Source organism: Psammomys obesus, unplaced genomic scaffold (genome assembly GCF_907164565.1).
Source record: "Psammomys obesus unplaced genomic scaffold, mPsaObe1.curated_primary_1811, whole genome shotgun sequence".
Lineage (NCBI taxonomy): Eukaryota > Metazoa > Chordata > Mammalia > Rodentia > Muridae > Psammomys > Psammomys obesus.
Window position 1 is genome coordinate 1,546,306 of NW_026594311.1, and position 21,373 is coordinate 1,567,678.

The 21,373-nt window shown below is 53.2% G+C and overlaps 1 protein-coding gene across 1 annotated transcript; it reads left to right on the plus strand.

Moving 5' to 3' along the window:
- The first annotated feature begins 1,457 nt into the window (after positions 1 to 1,457).
- On the plus strand, positions 1,458 to 20,976 carry Ptch2 (patched 2). The gene is made up of 22 exons (XM_055618465.1): positions 1,458 to 1,529; positions 1,980 to 2,172; positions 10,345 to 10,534; positions 10,621 to 10,690; positions 10,813 to 10,904; positions 11,692 to 11,887; positions 12,846 to 12,967; positions 13,056 to 13,203; positions 13,286 to 13,417; positions 13,499 to 13,654; positions 13,745 to 13,837; positions 14,211 to 14,336; positions 14,428 to 14,546; positions 14,654 to 15,002; positions 15,095 to 15,407; positions 15,494 to 15,636; positions 15,721 to 15,901; positions 16,008 to 16,288; positions 16,399 to 16,536; positions 19,737 to 19,879; positions 19,955 to 20,054; positions 20,260 to 20,976. The coding sequence occupies exons 1-22, from the start codon at positions 1,458 to 1,460 to the stop codon at positions 20,449 to 20,451; spliced, it is 3,549 nt and encodes a 1,182-aa protein (XP_055474440.1). The 3' UTR covers positions 20,452 to 20,976.
- Positions 20,977 to 21,373: the final 397 nt, after the last annotated feature.

The following is a 21,373-nucleotide window of genomic DNA, read 5'->3' on the forward strand; positions in this document are numbered from 1 at the left end:
CTGACACCTGGTTTCTTAGGGATGGACTCAGCATCACTGAGCACCGCTTACTTTTTTCTTTTTTTTTTTTTAAGATTTATTTATTTATACACATATGAGCACTCCATTTACATGTATGCCTGCATGACAGAAGAGAACATCAGAGCCCATTATAGATGGTTGTGAGCCACCATGTGGTTGCTGGGAATTGAACTCGGTACCTCTGAAAGAGTGGACAGTGCTCTTGACCACTGAGCCATCTCTCCAGACCCAAGCGCTTACTTTCCAGTAGAGTAAACAGATTTTCAAATGTTGTACATAAATTATGTCATCACAAATACAATAATAGGACAGGCCAGGACAATACAGGCCTGAACTTGAAAGGTGGAAGCAGCAAGATCAGGAGTTCAAGGCCAACCTGAGGTCTATCTCAAAAACCCATTTTAAAAACTACATTTTACAAACTGAATGTTAGTAAGAACCTAAAAAAAAAAAAAAAAAAAAAAAAAAAAAGGCAATTATCTGCAAAGAGTAAAAGGGAATAGAGGAAGGCTTCCAAAAGTTTGGGCTGATTCAAATTCAGGTTTAAAGTTTATCTGGGGCTGGAGAGATGGCTCAGCCGTTAAAGGCTAGGCTCACAACCATAAATAAAGTTTATCTGCCAAGACAAAGGGGCCCCGACATGTACAAAGGCAAGAACATGTGAACTTGGGAAATTACTGAGGGCAATTCGGGACTGGAAGACAACCGAGTGGGTGTGAGGCACTTAGGAGCGAAAAAGCTTTAGTTAAAGTTTGGATGGTGCAGGGCTCTGGGCTTTGGAGCAATCATGAGAGTTGCATTTTAGAGCGATGACTCCGGCCTGCATGGAAAGAGTGGGAAGGAGGTCTTCGGGGTCGCGCTGGGTCGGGAAGAAAGGCTGGCCCTAGGGAACCAGCAGACTCCCTTTCTCAACATCCTTCCCTACTCTTGGCCGGCGACTAGCGCCTCCAGAAGCCCCCTCCCTTCTCCGCTCCTTAGGGCCTCGCGGGCGGGCAGCCGAGCCGGGGAGGCGAGGCAAGGGGTGGCCCTGCCTGGGTGGTCTCCAGCCCCGCCCCCTGCGGCGCCGTTACCTAGCAACAGATCCGGCAGCAGGGCGGCGGGTAATTTGCGTCCCCCTCAGCCAATGGGAGGGCGTCGCCCCGGCCAGCTACTTTTTCTGAGGCTCCTGCTGCTTCCCGAGATCCACAGTTGCCACCTTGAGCTGTGAGGCGCTTCTCAGCCGGCCGGTCCCACCCACACGCGAAGAGCGCTTTGGAGCACGGCCCACAGACCCAGCGGGGCTTGGCGCCACCACCCCGCACGGCCGCTCCCCGCTGCTCCTCTGCGTCTGCACCCGTGTCTCACCCACGACCGGACGGCACAAGGGGCCAAGGTAGCCAATGGAAGCGCTTAGATAACGCAGGTCGGGGGCGCTCGCGCCCCCCATCCTCGCCAGCATGGTTCGGCCACTGTCCCTTGGAGAGCTGCCTCCAAGCTACGCACCTCCAGCTGGGCCCTCAGCACCTCAGGTGAGTAGTGGAGAAGCTAGAAGAAGCAGGGCCGTGTCTGTCACTTGACCGTCCTTCCGCGGGGTTTGTGATGTTTACACGTCAAGTGTTCCTGGATCTGTGTTTGAAGACAAGTGAGAGTTAGCCAGTGGTGTGTTACTTATTTACTTCCTATTACCTGGTCAGTGAAAACAGTGTGTCTGTGGGTTCACCTGTGCCCAACTGACAGCTAGTGTGTGTTCGGAGCTCACAAGGCTCACCAAAAGGGGAGGGCGTGCTCAGGTGTGCTTATAGAGCAAGCACAGGGGAAGAGAGTTAAGTCTTCAAAATGTGAAGCCTTTATCTGTAGCTGCTTCCAGGATGCAGGCATCGAGAAGTCAGGAGACCAGGACGCACTTGACAGAGGGAGAAAGGGGAAGGATTCCACATCTTTACGCTGACACCTGGCTGACCCTTCTCTTCCCATCCCAGATCCTAGCTGGGAGCCTGCAGGCTCCTCTCTGGCTTCGTGCTTACTTCCAAGGCCTGCTCTTCTCCCTGGGGTGCAAGATCCAGAGACACTGTGGCAAAGTGCTCTTCCTGGGACTGGTGGGCTTTGGGGCTCTAGCACTGGGTCTCCGAGTGGCCATTATTGAGACAGACCTGGAACAGCTCTGGGTAGAAGGTGAGTTACCAACACTGGCCATAGCTGCTTTGGTATACAGAGCCCAAGACAAGGTCGGGATGAGGAGCTGGCTCCTGATCTTGGCCGGCAGGCCTGGTCAAAGATCTAGTGGGGCATTTCCTGGTCAGAGCCTGTATGTCTGGGCAATTTGGAAAATGCCTATTTCTCCTCCAGTCTCCACAGTGCTGTGAGTGGAGCCAGGGCTTTGTGCATTCTAGGCAATTAAGTCTCTTCCATCAACTGTATCCAGGTCTCACATCCTCCTTTCTCACCTGTAATGGACACTTGTAGCGTCCTGTGAATAAGCTGCTGGCCTCAGACTCACAGAGATCCCCCTGCCTCTGCCTCCTGAGCGCAGAGATTAAAGGTGTGCACCACCACCTCCCAGCTGCTCCCAGCTGGAATATTTGTCTTTGATTTGTGTGTGTCTATTTAGCATTTATAGCTAGCCTTTTTTTTTTTAACTGTACATCAGGGTTCACAAATGGAACAAGACCCATTCTTTTTTTCAGTAGCCAAGGAAAGTAAAATATGTTTTGGGATAAGTTCCATACAAAACAAAGCAAAGTGTTATTGTGTTGGCTAGCAGGGAGAGACGTCTCACTGAAAACTCGGAAGTTAGCGCTGTGATTCTAGCTACTCAGGGAGTTGAAGCAAGAGAACTGGTTTCAGTCCAGCAATTCGACAACAGCCTGTCTCAGAGACAGACAGACAGAAGGAAGATTACTGGGGATGTGGCTGGGTAGCATGGCAGGCTGCTTGCCTAGCGTGCACAAGACCCTAAGTTTGATCCCTGATGCCGTGGGGAGGGGAGGAGGCGAAGCAGAGCAAAAAAGAAAAGTTAGGTCTGGAGGAATAGGAAACCTTGAGCAACCTATCTGACCCGGCTTCTGAGCAGAAATCTCAGGCACCCAGGCCCCTGCAGCCATTTAATGGAGAAATAGCCTAGACTTTGAGGCAATAGTCAGGGTCAAACGAGATCAAATCCTCACTTCCTAGTGGAGGCATTAAGCAACTCAGAATTTCAGCATGCCTCTATTCTTTCCCGATGCCTGGTTTCATTCGGCAGCTGTTCCACAAGGGCAGCGTCTGCTCTGTTCTTCCCTGGGAAATCTGCATTTGTGGGCTCCCCAGACCTCCCCAGCCCTGGCCCGTTCCCAAGGCAGGTCCCAGGTCGCAGTCTCACACCCTCGAGTTATTTCAAATGCTGGCAAGTCCTAGGATACGGAGCAGATGTTCCTTGGAGCCTTCCTGCATCTTGGGCTCCCACACCCCATCTCCACCCCCAGCCCTCTGCAGACTCCTAAGCATTCACACTCTTTAACACAGCCCTAGGGTCCAGAGCAGATGTTTCTCCCTGCCTGCCAGCCTGCCCCCAGCATCAGGACACACATGTACACACATGCAGAGATGCTTGCCCCCACACAAACCACTGCTGCTTGGGTGGTCCCAAATGACTTCTGAATACCCTGCCACAGGAGAGGGAGTCTCCCTCCGGTGCCCTGCCCTTCCTCTTTCTGCATTCCCCACATCTTCCCCTGTTAAACTCTGGCTTGGACAGCCACAGTCGCTCATCTCTCTCCTGTCCTAGTCACTGCTAGGTTTTTGTGGTGGTTCTGAGGAAGGCAGTGTAAGAGGATGGTGGCTAGTCCTGGGTCTTTTGAGATATGGCCTCCTCATGTCATCCGGGTGACCCTGACCTTGGGATCCTCCTGCCACAGACCTCTCTGTGTTGAGATTAGTAGGATCACTGTCCAAAAGCAGTGATTGTGGTGTGATCTTTTCTCTATATGGACGTAGTTGAGTCTGCTCTCTTCACAGGGAGGAGCTGATCAAATTGAGAGCTGAAGAGACTTTGTTTTTCTAGGACTAGAAGTAGAAGGAGCCTGCTTGGTTAGCAAGGTTCAGAGGTCGGGACCCTCCTCGGCTGTAAATGTGATGATGTGTTTCCCTTTGCCTCTCCTGATTTTGGGGGGTAGGTGTGAGGGCTAGGGATCAAACACCACTTCCCTGATCAAAACGAAGAGGCTTGCCCAGCAGTGATGGCGTACACCTTTACTCCCAGCACCCCTGAGGCAGAGGCAGGAGGGTCTCTGCTTTTGAGGCCAGCCTGGTCTACAGTGTGAGTTCCAGAACAAACAGAGAAACCCTGTAAACCACAAAAGGGGGCAGAGGGGCCCAAAAGTTGGTAGTCATGAGGCCAGAAAGATGGCTTGTGGCTAAAGTGCTTCCTGTACAAGCCTGAGAACCCGAGTGTGGACCCCAGCACCCATGTAAAAACCAGACGTGGCAGTGCACACCGCACTGGGCGAGTGGGGCAGGCAGGGTCTAGAATTGCCAGCTAGTCTAGCCGGTGAGCTCCAGCTCAGGCAGAAACCGCCTCTCCAAAAAACGAGGTGGAGGGACTGAAAAGACGGCTTAGTAGTTAAGAGCATTTGCTGTGCAGTCTTGAGGACCAGAGTTCAGATTCCAGCACCCATGTAACAAACTGAGGGTCACATACACGCGCTTACACACGCACAAACACACAGTCGTAAGCTGCAGCGTCAAAGGACACCTGATCCCCTCCTGCCTCCCTCTTCATGTGGACGCGGACATGGACAGCTGCACGCATGCACACACAAACAGTAAACTGCAAAGGATAGCATGCACCCTCACTTGAAGACAAGGGGCGGGCAGCCATTGGATGGCTCATGGCGAAGGGAGGGAGGATCACCCAGCTGTTGGTGGAGCCCACAGCAGCTCAGAGCTAAATCCCTGGGGCTGGTCCCAGTCCTCGCCCATTTATCGGTTCCTCCTTGCTCATGTCTCTCCAAGCTAACTATCCTTTCCACCTGGTGATGATGCCATAGTTAAGACCTTTTCAATCTTCCGAAAAACCCTGCTAATTATACATTTGGAGTCCTCGGAGCCACATGAAAGGGAAAGAAAGGGGGCACACAGAACAGGAAGGAAGAGGCTGGGGTTTTATTGTTGTAGCAGGAAATTTGGCAATAGAGAATTCTTGGGCGATTAGTCTGGCAGACGGGACATCAGCCAGGACCCAGGTTCCTTCTTTCTCCTCTGTCTTCAGCACATGAGACTTTGTCCTCAGGCTCATCCCAAGAAGCTGTTGTTCCTGGCACCTACCTATAATTTTAGCACTGGGCAGATGAAGCAGGAGGATCATCAGTAGTTCAAGGCTAGCCTCAGCTACATAGTGAGTTCAAGGCCAGTCTGGGCCACATTGATGATGATGATGATGATGACGATGATGACGATGACGATGACAAGCTGCTGCTACAATAGTGGGGAACAAAAGTTGTACCCAGGCACAGTGGCTCATGGCTAGAAGCAGAGGCAGGGTTCTTGTTGAGAGCTCTAGGCCAGCCAGGGAACGTAGGCAGACCCGGTCAAGAAAGAAAGAGAGAAAGACAAAGGATTCTCTCTATCTTGCGTCCTTTTTCCTTTCTTTAGACAGAGTGTAGTCCAGGCTTGCCATAAACTCATAGTGAGGGCCAGCCTTGGTTCTCCCGCTTTCATGTCCTCTTAAGATCACCGATGAGTGTCGCCACAGTCGGTTATGTGGCACTGGGGACCGCAGCATGCCAAGCTGAATCGTGTTCCCAGCCCTGCATCTCCTTGGGCCGGTATGCATAGGCCTGTAATCTCAGTCACTTGGGAAGCGAGATCGAAAGTTCAAGGACTTTTCTGGGCTAGAGAGTGAATTCAAAACCAGTCTTGGCAACTCACTGAAACGGTGTCTCAACGATAAGGTACTAGGCCTGGGAGGTGCCCCTTAGCCTTGCTACACAAACATGTGGACCTCGAGTTCCCAATACCTATGCAGACGCCATGGGGCACACATCTATAACTCCACGGGCAGCATAGGCACAAGTGGATCCTGGGCCTTGCTGGCCAGCCGATATAACAAAAAAATGGTGAGCTCCAGGTTCAGTGAGAGAACCTGTCTCAAAGAACAGAAAGTGATAGAGGAAGACACCACCTGACATCAACCTCTGGACACACACACACACACACTCTCTCTCTCTCTCTCTCTCTCTCTCTCACACACACACACACACACACGAGGCACACACATGCACAAAATGCAACATGATTCTGCAGTTGGCTTCTTGGAAAATGTGGTTTCACTCTGTGGTGCTAGAGAGGAGTTAGGAGTCCAGTCCATAGCCATCGGCCTTTTGGAGGATGGCTAGTGAAACCAGTCTGCTTAAGGAACCAAATCAGCCTGGCCTTCAAGTCTGCCTCCACATCGCCCCCTGGGATACATAGAATTCTGGCCTGCTGGTCAGTTCCTGCTTGGAGTCTTCCTGTCCTTTGCTTCCTATCAGATCTTGCAAAGGCTCAGACATGAGCCCCGAACACACCCCTCTAGGCCCTCCACGGTTTGGTTCAGTTACTTACTCGGCGCTGCTATGGCACTTTGCTGTCTCACTCTTGTGTTTGTTTTTTTTAATGTGCTCCGGTGTTTGTCTACATGTATGTCTGAGCACCACATGCTTGCTGTGTGCCTGCAGAGGCTAGAAGATGCCAGATCCCTTGGAGCTGGACTCACAGGCAGCTGTGAGCCACCATTCAGGTGCTGGGAATCAAACCCGGCTCCTCTGAAAGAACGGCTGCTGAGCCAACTCTCCAGCCCCCTACCTAGTTTCTCTTAAGTATCGAAACTCCAAACCTTTAACAGTGGATCCTAATTTATGGGCCGGCCCTTGCTGGCTTGTCAGATAATGAAAACATCAGATCATCTGGGCCTTTGTGCAGAACCTACCGTAATCCCTGTTCCGATCACAAGGCCCGAGTCTCTGCAATAGCTCTTAGGCTCTGACAGACACAATTTTCAGACTGGTACTTTCAAGCATCAGTACTGAAAGAGTGTTCCAAACCACGCTCCACAGTGGACCTCTATAATCCAGAAAGGCTGTCAATTTTTACATTTCTATTAATTTAGTAGCTAACAATCTATTACTGTTTTGTTATTAAAACAGGATCTTACACAGTAGTTCAAGTTGGCCTTAAACTCACAGTGATCCTACCTCAGCCACATAGAAAATTTGAAGCCAGCCTGGGCTGTACGAGGCCGCACTGCCAAAAAAACAAAAAGTGCCAATGTGCCCAGATGCTGTATGGCTCGGTTGGCACAGTGCTTTTCTAGCATTTGGAAAGCCCGGGTTCAGTTCCCCACACTGCCTTTAGACAGGCATGCTCATCTCTGCAGGAGGCAGGAAGATTATATCAGTTCACTGTTGTCCTCAACTGCAGAGCAAGTTCAAGGCCAGCCTGGGCTACAAGAGACCGCCTTAAAAAAAAAAAAGAGCCAGGCACAGTGGCATATGCCTGTAATCCCAGCACTTGGGGAGGCAGAAGCAGGTGGATCTCTGAGTTAGAGGTGTACAAAGCGAGTACAGAACAGCCAGGGCTACACAGAGAAACCCTGCCTTGAAAAAAAAAATTATATAATTATTTATATATATATATAGTGGATTAGGGGCAGGTATCCTAGGACAGAGCACTTGGCTGGCGCACACTGTTGCCTGGGAGTAGTGTCTACACTGGCTAATATTTCATTTTGTGAAGGAACCAGTCCTTGGCGGATGTGTTCATTTTCTGTTCTGCTCCTGCCTTCCTCCCACTTCTTCCCAGCTGCTATTTCTCTCTCCTAGTCTCCCTCCTTTTTCTGTCATGTCTTTTCTCTCCTAGCAGTTAATGGCTACAGTTCCTTATCTGCACCTTTGGTGCCAGGCAATTTCCTAGGTCTTTTGCCTGCCTTCATTCCTTTTTTAAAAAGTGATTTATTTATTTTTATTTTATGTACATTGGTGTTTTGCCTGTGTGTATGTCTGTGTGAGGGCGTCAGATCCCCTGAAACTGGAGTTACAGACAGGTGTGAGCTGTCATGTGGCTGCTGGGACCTCTGAGCCATCTCTCCATCCTGCCTGCCTTTATTCTAATCCTACCAAGGTGTGCACCTCCGTTTATTTGGTTGGTTTGGTTTTTGAGACCGGGGGCTCACTGTATAGCCAGGCTGGGGAAGCCCATGAAATTCAACATTGGTCCCCCTGTCTCAGCTTTTGAAGTGCTGGGCTAACAGGAATGAGCCATCACACTCGGCCTCACTTTGAAGATGAGTAAATTGGGCTGGAGAGGTGGCTTGGTGATTTAGAGCACTGGGTACTCTTACAGAGACCCAGGTTTGATTCCCAGCAGCCACTTGGTGGCTCACAACCATCTGTAACTCCAGTCCTGGAGGATCTGACTTCCTCCTCTGACCTCCAAGGGCGCCAGGCATGCACCCGTTACACATACAAACATGCAGACAGAACATCCATATGCATGGAATAAATATACCTAAAAAATCTTTTTAATATTTTAAAATAAATTTTAAAAGTGAAAATTGAGGCTCAGAGAGAGTAATCTGCCAAGACGCAGACTATTAGAAGCAGGGCCTGGGATCAGGCCTGAAGATAGCTTTGTTCTAGTGTCTGAAGCTATCTCCTCCTCCCGAGTACAATGTGCTCTCTCTGCCCTGGTATCGGGCACCAGCCTTGTCAGCTGATGTCTGTCTTCCTCTGTCCACATTTTGTCCTGAGGATTCTCTAGTCTTGCCAGTGTAACTGTGTTTCTTTCTCCTAATTTCTTACCATGTCTCCCAGTTTCTTTCTCCTCCCATGCCTCCGTGTTCTCACAGGGCAGTTTCTCTCTGCCCTTCCCGGCTTCCTTCTGTGTGGCAGCCGCTAACCCAAGCCTGGTGGAATAAATTAATCAATGTAGACCTGGGCAGTCATGGGGATGGGGAAGAAGAGTGAGTGTGAAAGCGGTGTGGCTGTACCAGATGTTCACGAGGAAGGGCAAAGGACGGAGCACGTGTGCAAATCCGCATTGGGAAGCTAACAGAGGCTTGAGTGAGGACAGGCCTGCGGGCTCGAAGAGGGACTGGCTACTAGGAATGGTGGCACACACTTGTAATCCCAGCACTTGGGAAGCAGAGTCAGGAAGACAGTCCCATGTCTGAGACCATTTCGGCTACACAGTGAGTTCTTGGCCAGACAGAGTGAAAAAAAAAAAAAAAAAAGAAAGAAAAGAAAAGAATGGGGAACAGGTGAAGTGGATTCCAGAGGGGGACAGTGACTAGCAAGAAAGGCCTCCAGGCAGGTAGTCTGAGAGCAGACCAAATCCACAAAGTGACCCTGCTGGCCCTTCCCCTCCTCCAAGTCACGGGCATGTCACCTCAAAATGTCCCTTCCTAGCCAGGCATGGTGCCTCATGCCTTTAGTTCTAGCATTTGGGAGGCAGAGGCAGGTGGATTTTCTGTGAGCTCAAGGCCAGCTGGGGCTCTTACACAGAGAAAACCTGTCTCAAAAAACAAAAACAGCAACAAAAAAATCCCATCCTTTCTCACGTCCCAGTTGTACAGTATGGTTCCATGGCTAGCGTGATGTAAAACTTGAGGGATGCTGGGATCAAGGAAGTCAAGACAGGCCCGCCTCTCATCTCGGTGAGGCTGGGGAAGGGTGTCGGGATCTCTCGGCCCCCCTTGATTTCAACTGCACCAAGGCGTGGAGGCCAGGGGCAATCACACCGAAGACCGACCCTCCCTGTTGCCCTCGGGCTGCAGGGTATCATTCCCAGGTGCTGCCGTCACTGCCCTGGGCTGACTGGAAGCAGCCTCTAGACCATATTTTTAGTGAATGCTTCCTACAGACCCCCGTGGCTCCTCCTTGTCCTGACTAGCTAAGCAGAGAGGGACTGGGGCCTCCTTGTGGATATCCCTACAACCAAGCAAGCCCAGCCGACACTGAGATTTTTCTTTTGCTTCAGGGTTGGGGGCTGAGCCCAGGGCCCTCCCTGCATGTCCTTTGCAGGCATTCTACCACTGAGACACACCCGGTTCACATCTTCAAGCCTTTACACTGAACCCCAGCCACTGTGGGTCACACTTAAACTCTAGGCCACCATATAGTCCTGCAGTTTTCGCTTCTCTGCTCTCCTGAGATGAGGGACAGGATATGAGATTTGGGGGTTGGGGGGAGTTGAGTAAGGCCACCAAGGAAAAGGCAAAGACTCTTCCACAGCATTTCCTAACCTGGAGCCCTCAGAGATTAGGACCCCATTTCCCAGAGCTCCGGTCTGCCTGGACCCTCCCCCCTCAGCCCTTTCTCTTGGCTTTGGCAGTGGACAGCCGGGTGAGCCAAGAGCTGCATTATACCAAAGAGAAGCTGGGGGAGGAGGCTGCCTACACTTCCCAGATGCTGATTCAGACTGCACGCCAGGAGGGGGAAAACGTCCTCACCTCCGAGGCCCTGGGCCTTCACCTCCAGGCAGCACTCGCAGCCAGTAAAGTAACTGTGTCACTTTTTGGGAAGTAAGTCCGGCAGAGGCCCTGGGTACGTGGAGGGTCAGGAACAGGGTTCTCTCTCCTCCTGAGCTCCTGGGCCCTGGTTCTTACAGGTCCTGGGATCTGAACAAAATCTGCTACAAATCAGGGGTTCCCCTTATTGAAAATGGAATGATTGAGCGGGTGAGTACCCCAGGGCTGCTCCTGAGAGCCGGGCAGAGGTACCGTGGGAAGGGTGTGGGTGTTGGGAGGATAACAGGGTATCCCAGGGGCAAGAGTGACGAGGCCTGGGGTGTCCCTGGCAGATGATTGAGAAGCTGTTCCCGTGTGTGATCCTCACCCCGCTTGACTGCTTCTGGGAGGGAGCCAAGCTCCAGGGGGGCTCCGCCTACCTGCCGTGAGTGCCGCCCCCGCCGCCCCCAAGCCCTGTTTTATCTCCCGCCAGGGACTCCCCTGCACCCCGAAGAGGTGTGGGGGCATGAATGAAAAGGATAGTGGGAGCCAAGTCCCGGTTACCTCCCAGGAGGGATCAGAGAGAGCCCGGCCCGCCCAGGGCTCTCCACCTGCCTCTTGTCCTCCGGAGGAAAGGAGGGCCTGTCTGGTTTAGACAGAACACATAGACCCTCAGGCGAAGATCTGAGACTTTCCTGCTCACATATAGCTGACTATTGGCTGAGTTGCTGCTTGGACTAAAATTAAAAAAAAAGCCTGTTAGATGCAGGTGCATGCCTGGTGACAGGTTAGAAGCGGGGCAGACATCTTTTTTATTTAACATTTGAGACAGGGTTTCTCTGTGTTGCCCTGGCTGTCCTGTACTCACTTTGTAGACCAGGCTGGCCTCAAACTCCCAAAGATATGCCTGCCTCAGCCTCCCAGAGTGCTGGGGTCACAGGCGTGCGCCACCGTGCCCAGCTTAGGGCAGCCATCTTAGTGTAGACCCCCTGTGAGGCTGTTCTGGACCTGTCCATAGGTCAAGCACACTTACCCCAGGGTCCCTTGTGTCCAAAGCTCACTGCAGCAGCCCGGTGTGCGGGTGCAGCCTGGCAGCTGAGGCAAGCTGAGCCTTGCACTCTCTCCTTAGAGTCACCCTCTGAGGGTGAGTGGGCGGGTGAAGCAGGGTTCCACAGCAGCGGGCCGGGGCAGGCGTCGTTTCCCGACCGTCTCTAACCACAGGCTTTCCCCAGGGGCCGCCCCGATATCCAGTGGACTAACCTGGACCCCCAGCAGCTGCTGGAGGAGCTGGGCCCCTTCGCCTCCCTGGAGGGCTTCCGGGAGCTGCTCGACAAGGCACAGGTGGGCCAGGCCTATGTGGGACGACCCTGCCTGGACCCCGGTGACCAGCACTGCCCACCTAGTGCCCCTAACCATCTCAGCAGGCAGGTGGGTTCCTGGCCAGATCTGCCAAGTCAGACAGTTTCTCGTCCCTCTCTATTCCCTGTGTTTCTGTGTTCTGAGAGGCGCTCTGCCCATCTCCATTTTCTGGAAACACACACGCGTATGTGCACATACACGCGCACACGTGAGCGTTCCGGTCTCATGTACTTCTAAAGAACCCTCAAGACACACGAATAACCTTCTTCTAAAAATTGTATGTAGGTTTATGTGCCTGAATGTGCGTGTGAGTGTCAGGAGCTGGGCTGACAGACAGTTGTGAACTGCCTGAAATGGGTCCTGGGAACCAAACTCGGCCCTTTGAAAGAGCGAGCAGCAAGTGCTCTTAACCTCTGAGCTATCTCTGCAGTCCCCTGTCCTTTCATTTTGTTTTTCAGTATTTGGCTTTGTTGTTGTGTGGGTTGGTTTGGTGGGGGAAGGGACAGGGTTAAGACAAGGTCTCACTAAACAACCCTGGCTGGCCTGGAACCTACTGTGTAGACCAGACTGGTTTGGAACTCACAGAGACCCACCTGCCTCTGTCTCCCAAGTCTACACCCTGCTTTTGGTTTGTTTTGCTTTAGGGTGTATGTGTGTGTTGCCTATTTGCATATATGCGTGCCTGTGGAAGCCAGCAGAGTCAGGCCCACTGAGTTTTGTGTCAGGCATGGGTCCTGGAGGTACAAGCCCAGGGCTTTATCTGGTTTTAGTTGTTTTTTTTTTTTTGTTTGTTTGTTTTTTTATTTTATGTATATAAGTGACAAGGGCACCAGATCACTTTATAGATGGTTGTGAGCCACCATGTGGTTGCTGGGAATTGAACTCAGGACCTCTGGAAGAGCAAACAGTGCTCTTAACCACTGAGCCATCTCTCCAGCCCCCCAGTTTTAGTTTTACACACTCACACACACTAAATACAACTTTTACAATTCTGAAGACTCGTAAACCTTTTCCTGCTCCCCTCTAGGCCCCCAGTGTGGCCCGAGAACTGAGTGGGGGCTGCCACGGCTTCTCCCACAAGTTCATGCACTGGCAAGAGGAACTGCTCCTGGGAGGCACAGCCAGAGATCTCCAAGGACAGCTGCTGAGGTGGGGCCTCCCCCAGGACTTGACGGAGGGAGGGGAGGAATCCACACTGAGTGTCACACTCTGACCCTCCCTCCCATACTCCCCCCAGGGCCGAGGCCTTGCAGAGCACCTTCCTGCTGATGAGTCCCCGGCAGTTGTATGAGCACTTCCGAGGCGACTACCAGACACATGACATCGGCTGGAGTGAGGAGCAGGCGGGCGCGGTGCTGCAGGCCTGGCAGCGGCGCTTTGTGCAGGTCAGTGTGGGCCGGGACGAAGGAGTTCTCCGAGGCCACTCCGTCCTCCTGTCCCCTCCTCACACTCAGCCTGTCACTCCAGCTAACCCAGGAGGCTCTGCCTGCCAACGCATCCCAGAAGATCCACGCCTTCTCCTCCACCACCCTGGATGACATATTGCGCCAGTTCTCTGAAGTCAGCGCGGCCCGCGTGGCAGGCGGCTATATGCTCATGGTGAGTCCTGGGTGTAGCCTCACCTCCAGCAAGTGTCCACCTGGGAACCCCAGTCTGAGACTGTGTCCTCTCTCCCCATAGCTGGCCTATGCCTGCCTAACCATGCTCCGGTGGGACTGCTCCCAGTCCCAGGGTGCCGTGGGCCTTGCTGGGGTGTTGCTGGTGGCCCTGGCAGTGGCCTCAGGCCTTGGGCTTTGTGCCCTTCTTGGCATCACTTTCAATGCCGCTACCACTCAGGTAAACCAGAACGGGGCGGGGCAGCCTTCGGGGCGGTCTCCGGGTGACACAGTCCTTCCGGGTGACTGATTCCCCGCTCTGCCCCTCCAGGTGCTGCCCTTCCTGGCTCTGGGCATCGGCGTGGATGACATTTTCCTGCTGGCTCATGCCTTTACAAAGGTCCCACCTGACACCCCTCTCCCAGTAAGGACCCACCCACCAGCTTGGGCCCGGCCCATCTGAAGTTCATCAAAGTGGTTCAAAGCCTCTTAGTTTGAGTGATCCTGTCTGATTGGCTCATTAACCTTTTTGTGCATAGAAAAGGCACAAAAGTATATAAGTATAGAAATGGGAGTGAGGTTAGCAGTGCTTGCGTCCTGAGGGCCGACACAGGACCCGAGATGTAATTCAGGACAGGTGCATGGAATGGTACATGCCCCGTTCATGGTACCCAGCAAATGTTGGCTGCTGTGGCATCAGAATTCCATTTCTGCCAGGTTCCTGAGCCTCCCTTTGCCCTGCCTTGACGTCCCATAGTCGTCTGTGACCCGTGGGTATGCCCGTTCTGTCCCGGCAGGAGCGGATGGGCGAGTGCCTGAGACGCACAGGCACCAGTGTGGCGCTCACCTCCATCAACAACATGGTTGCCTTCTTCATGGCTGTCCTGGTTCCCATCCCGGCGCTGCGGGCTTTCTCCCTGCAGGTGAGGCCTCGCTGGCGAGCAGGTGCGCGGGGGCGGGCGCGGCGCGGAGAATGCCGCTTCACTCCGCCTCTGCCCGCCCCCGCCCCCCCAGGCAGCCATAGTGGTGGGCTGCAACCTGGCCGCAGTCCTGCTTGTCTTTCCCGCCATCCTCAGCCTCGACCTGCGCCGGCGCCACCGCCAGCGCCTCGACATTCTCTGCTGCTTTTCCAGGTACCGTCCCTTCGTGCCCGAGGTTTTTCCCTCCTCAACCTCCCCCTCGCCTGTCCCCTGCCCCGCATTTCAACACATGACCCATCGGCTCTCCCTGACTCTTCCAGCCCCTGCTCTGCTCAGGTCATTCAGATGCTGCCCCAGGAGCTAGGAGACAGAGCAGTACCAGTGGGCACTGCCCACCTGACTGCCACCGTGCAGGCGTTTACCCACTGCGAAGCCAGCAGCCAGCATGTCGTCACCATTTTGCCGCCTCAAGCCCACCTGCTGTCTCCGACTTCTGACCCACTGGGCTCTGAACTCTACAGCCCTGGAGGGTCCACACGGGACCTTCTAGGCCAAGAGGAGGGGACAGGGACCACAGCGGCCTGCAGGTCCCTGCTCTGTGCCCACTGGACTCTTGCCCATTTTGCCCGCTATCAGTTTGCGCCCTTACTGCTCCAGACACAAGCCAAGGTTAGTCCAGGTGGGGCAGAACGTCTGGCCCAGGGAGGGCAGAGGGCTTGAGGCCAGCCCTGGGCCTCCTGCTTAGCTCCCATTCCCCACAGGCCCTGGTGCTGCTCTTCTTCGGGGCACTTTTAGGCCTGAGTCTCTATGGAGCCACCTTGGTACAAGACGGGCTGGCCTTGACAGATGTGGTACCTCGGGGCACCAAGGAACATGCCTTCCTGAGCGCCCAGCTCAGGTACTTCTCCCTGTACGAGGTGGCCCTGGTGACACAGGGTGGCTTTGACTACGCCCACTCCCAACGCGCCCTCTTTGATCTGCACCAGCGCTTCAGTTCCCTCAAGGCTGTGCTGCGCCCCCCTGCCACCCAGGCACCCCGCACCTGGCTGCATTACTACCGCAGCTGGCTACAAGGTAAGAGGCCAAGAGACCGACAGGTAGGAACGCTTCACAGCACTTTAAGAGCTGTAGGCTGATCCTGGCCCGTCCTGTGTGTCCAGGTATCCAGGCTGCATTTGACCAGGACTGGGCTTCTGGACGTATTACCCGCCACTCTTACCGCAACGGCTCTGAAGATGGCGCCCTGGCCTACAAGCTGCTCATCCAAACCGGGAATGCCCAGGAGCCTCTGGATTTCAACCAGGTACGGAGTGGGCCAACTGGTCAAAGAGCGCTGGTGGGCTCCAGGCCTCAGAGCCCAGGCCTTTAGCCTTCTCTGCCTTCACAGCTGACCACAAGGAAACTGGTGGACAAGGAGGGACTGATCCCACCAGAACTCTTCTACTTGGGGCTGACTGTGTGGGTGAGCAGTGACCCCCTGGGCCTAGCAGCCTCCCAGGCCAACTTCTACCCCCCACCTCCCGAATGGCTGCACGACAAGTACGATGGCACTGGGGAGAACCTTCGCAGTGAGTCCCGGGAGCTCAGCTGGAGCCTGGCCCTCAGCCCACATGGCCCTCCCCCCATCCCCCTGACTGTTCCTTTTTCCCTCACCTCCCTCTGTCCTGTCCGCAGTCCCTGCAGCCCAGCCTTTGGAGTTCGCCCAGTTCCCCTTCCTGTTGCATGGACTCCAGAAGACTGCAGACTTCGTAGAAGCCATCGAAGGGGCCCGGGCAGCATGCACTGAGGCGGGCCAGGCTGGGGTGCACGCCTACCCCAGCGGCTCCCCCTTCCTCTTCTGGGAGCAGTATCTGGGTCTTCGGCGCTGCTTCCTGTTGGCCGTCTGCGTCTTGCTCGTGTGCACCTTCCTTGTCTGTGCTGTGCTGCTGCTCAGCCCGTGGACAGCCGGCCTCATAGTGAGTACTTGCAGGGTGGCGTGGGAGAGACCGCAGTGGCAACCCACCCCGCCCTGTCCAGACTGATGCTGCTCCTGCCAGGAGCCCTGGGTAAGCCCTGCCCTCCGCAGGTGCTGGTCCTGTCGATGATGACTGTGGAGCTCTTTGGCATCATGGGATTCCTGGGCATCAAGCTGAGTGCCATCCCCGTGGTGATCCTTGTGGCCTCTGTAGGCATTGGTGTTGAATTCACGGTCCACGTGGCACTGGTAAGCAGAGGCCCTGGAAGAAAAGGCCAGCTGGCCAGTTCTTAACAACAAACAGTGAGATCACCCTCTGTGTGCCAGGAACTATTTAAACGTTTAGGCTGGGCATGGTGGTGCACACCTTTGATCCCAGCACGCAGGAGGCAGCGGTGAGCAGATCTTTAGGAATCGGAGGCCAGCCCCATCTATGAATTGCCAGGCCAGCCACTCTTACATAATAAGACGCTGCCTAACTGCAACAACAGCAGAAAGAACTGGGAAAGCCAGAGGCAGGCATGGTGGTACACACTTCTAACTCCATCGCTTGGTAGATAGAGGCAGCGAGATAATTCAAGGCCATCCTTGGCTACAGTATGAGTCTGAGGCCACAACAGCTCCAAAGAGGAAGAGTAATTTGGAGAGATTTGAGCATGGCGGCTCACACCTGAAATCCCAGCTTCTCAGGAGACTGAGGCAGACGGCTCAAGAATTCAAGGCCAGCCTGAGGAATTTAGCAAGCTCTTACCTCAATAAATAAAAATAAGGGTTAGAGAGATGGCTCAGTAGTTAAGAGGTCTGGCTACTCTTGCAGAAGACCGTGGTTCAATTCCCAGCACCCACTTGGTGGTTCGCAACCATCTTTAAAAGCTCCAGCGGACCAACTCCGTCTTCTCATGTCTTTGGGCATTAGGCACACACAGCGTACGTACACGCATGCAGGCAAAGCACTCATGCACACAAATAAATCTAGAATATAAAATGAAAAGGGCTGCAAACACAGTGCCGTAGTGGGGCCACGGCCTTTTTACAGAAGGCTCCGAGTTAAAGCTGCAGTTGAGTCGCTGTGTGGGTGCTGGGAATTGAACCCAGGTCCTCTGCAAGAGCCACAAGTGCTCTCAATCACTGAGCCTCCTCTCCAGCCTTAATGCTTAGATCTTAAGTAATCTAGATGGTCAGTAAATAAAGAAGGGTCATGTCTGTAGTGAGAAAGAAATGAAGGCCTGTTTGGAGTCGCTTGGAGACAGAATGGAAGGTGGGAAGACAGGAAACATTTCCCCCTCAGCCAGGCTCATGTAATTTAGGCTGACCTCCTACTACCTGTGTGTCTGAAGATGACCTTGGACTCCTGATCTTCCTGCCTCCACCTCCTCCATGCTTGGGTTTACCACCATGCCAGGCTACATCCTCATCCCTAGGATCCAACCATTCTTTCAGGTAGTTTTACTGTAGAGGGGATCAGGAATTGCATGGATAGCAGTGTGGGGGTGAAGGAGGGATTCTACTGAAACAAATGCCTAAGAGCCAAAAAAGGTCCAGGACTCTCCCAGAGCTTCACATTTATGGGCCAGCTAACACCAACACACCAACCAGTCTCCACAAAGAGATTTCTTCTCCCATCCCCACAGCCCTACCAGAGTGGATTCCAAGAACAATATATGAGCCTGCTTTGATGGCATGTGTGTAATCAGGCACTCAGTCAAAGACAGGAGGAGCACAGCAGTGCTAAGGACAGCTGGGCTACATAGTGACCTGAAAGACCTTGCCTAAAAGAATCAAATAAATAATAAAACAAGCTGTGCGAGAGGTAGCATAGGACTATAATCCCAGAACTTGGTTGGTAGAGGCAGGAGGATGAGTTCATCCACAGTATGTAACAAGTCTGAGGCCAGCCTACGTAGCAAGTCAGAAACCAGTTAGGCTACATGAAACCCTGTTTCAAGCAAACAATGAAGACTGTAGGTAAACTTCAGGAGTGAGGGCATGGGGAGGAGCCAGTGAACACAATACAAAGCCTGTGAGCCAGGCAGTGGTGGCTCACACCTTTAATCCCGACACTCATGAGGCAGAGGCAGGAGGAGTTCAAGGCTAGTCTGGTCTACAGAGTTCCAGGACAGCCAGAGCTACACAAAGAAACCCTGTCTTAAAAAATGTTACCCTGAGTGAGGTGCTGAAGAAAAAGATTAACAGAAAAAAAAAAAAAATATTAGCTACTCTTGCAAAGGACACAGGTTAAATTCCCAGAACCCATTTGGCTGCTCACAACCATCTGTACCTTCTTTCAGGGGACCCAAAGCTCACCTTCTCAGGCACTGCACATACATACACATGCAGGCAAAACACCCATACACATAAAATTAAAACAAACAAATTTTGTTTGTTTGTTTTAATTTTAAACACTACCCTGGGGCTGGAGAGTGGCTCAGAGCTAAGAGCACCGGCTGCTCTTCCAGCGGACCTGGTTCAATTTCTAGTCCCCACATGGCAGCTCACAACTGTCTATAACTCCTGCTCCAAGGATTCAGTACTTTCTCTCTCTCTCAATACTTTCTCTCTCTCTCTCTTTCTCTCTCTCTCTCTCTCTCTCACACACACACAGGCAAAACACCAATGCACATAAAATGCAAATAAGTAAATTATTAAAAAAAAACACGCACATACAGAAAAAGCTACCCTGAGGGCAGGCATGGAAGCACATTCATGATCCCAGCACCTGGAAGGTAGAGGCCGGCAGATCTGTGTGATTTCAAGACTGGCTTCGTCCATAGAGTGAGTTCCAGAACAATCGAGACCCCTGACCCCGAAACAAAGAAAAACAGCTATCCTGAGAAGTGACGTCAGCACGTTGTCCACCCTCTTCGGCTAGAAGCCGGCATACATTTTTTATTAGTGCCTATGTTTAACTTGGAGGCACAGAGGAGCTGTTCAGGGGACAACCTGTAGTAGCCAATTCTCTCCTTGCAGTTTGTGGACCCTGGAAATGAACTCAGATCACCGGGTTTGGCTGCACGCTCCCTTATCCCCTGAGCCCTCTTGCTGACTTTGTAAAAAAGCCAGGCAGTAAGCGGTTCAGATTCCACAGGCAATCTTACCATCATAGCATAGGCAGCAATGCTTTTTTTTGGGTCTCACTGTGTATCTCTGGCTGTCCCGGAACTCACCATGTAGTAGACCAGGCTGGCCTCGAACTCACAGAGATCCTCCTGCCTCTGCCTCCAAGAGCTGGGATTAAAAGTGAGCAAAATTACTGACCAGACACCATCAACACCTACCTGGGCACTGCGCTGTGTGGCCAGACAAATCTCTAACGTTAACAGAGTGCACTGGAAGACGCTTCCAGACCATTCCCTTCTACGGGGGAAGGCCTGGGGGCACCCTGGAACTGGAACGGGAAAACCTTTGCTAGGAGTGACTGGCAGAGGAGCAACTCCAGGCCTCTTCCCTAGGGCTTCCTGACCAGCCAGGGTAGCCGGAACCTGCGGGCGGCTCGCGCTCTAGAGCAAACACTCGCCCCTGTGACGGATGGCGCTGTCTCCACGTTGCTGGGTCTGCTCATGCTTGCTGGCTCCAGCTTTGACTTCATCATAAGGTACAAGAGGGCTCAGGAAGGGAAGACTGCCCACCCTGGCCTGGGGCCTGGCCACCAACCCGCCCTCTCTCCCAGGTACTTCTTTGTGGTGCTGACAGTGCTGACCCTCTTGGGCCTGCTCCATGGACTCCTGCTGCTGCCCGTACTGCTCTCCATCCTAGGCCCCCCACCACAGGTGACCAAACTCTCACCTTGCCCACGCCTAAGGGACAAGGTGGAAAAGTAAGGGAGGGGACAGACCCATTACCAAATGCCCTCAGCGGCTAGCAGAGGGCCCTCCGTCAGCTGAGAGTGGCAGCTTTGGGACCCAGAGCGGAGGGAGTGTTGAGAAGCCCGGCTTGGTCGACAAAGGGGCTCACCGGGGCTGGTGTCTCTTCCAGGTGGTACAGATGTACAAGGAGAGCCCACAGGCCCTACGCCCTGCGGCTCCACAGGGAGGCGGGCTCAGGTGGAGCATGCCTGCCACCCTGCCCCAGAGTTTTGCCAGAGTGACTACCTGCATGACTGTGGCCCTTCACCCGCCACCACTGCCTGGAGCCTACGCCCACCCAGCCTCCGATGAGCCCACGTAGGCTCCGGCTGCCACCTCAGCTGCCACCGGCTCCCAGCAACCTCGGTTCCGGAGGACTGGGTCTAGCCACTGCGTGAAAGAGCATCGGAATCACAGAGACACCACAGGGCCGTACGAAGCCGCTGGGGAGCAGTGGTGGGGTATGAGAGGCCGGGTGGACCCTCGGAGGGGCCTCATGCTGCTGCCTGCATCTCCTCCCCTGGCTCCACTGCAAATCTCTCTGACACCCAAAGAGAACACCCAAGAGCGTCCTAGCAGGGAGGACTCACGGGAGCTCATGTCTGTATCCAGTTTGGGGAGAAAGACTGCATTCTGCCTGCAGTGCAGCCCTGTCCCCTTCCGCCCTGCACTGTCACCTCAGCAGACCAAGCCTGAGGGTCCTTAGCACATTCTCCCTTTCCTGGCCCTTCATTGCTTGGTGACTCCTAGGAGGCCCTCTGCCCTCCCCACCGCCTACCGTATAAATTATTTATGTGAAGATGTTTATTTTTGTATATAGATGCTATTACTGCTGAAAGTTTTATTTTTAAAGAGTGAAATATATTCTATACAAACTCATTTCAAATGACTGTGGTGTTTTTTTTAATTTTTTTCTTAGATGACTCATGAAAGTTAGCCATCAGAGGTGGCTTGCAGGGTGTCAGGGCCTGAAATCCTGGGCTTGTCCAGTTTTGGGTGGGAAAGACTTCAGATGCTGATGTTTTATCAAAATATTTGGTAGTGGGGTCAGCATAAATGTTTAATAAGGCGCTTTGGGAGCCTGGGGTCACCATGCAGGGATGGCCGGGTCCAAGACACACAGCACACACTACCAGTCCTGAAATGGCACAGAAATGGCATCAAGAAACCCTGTCACCAAGACATGAATCTCTTAAAAAGATCTACCCAAGTTCCTGCGGAACGTGCAGCTTGCCAAGAAGCAC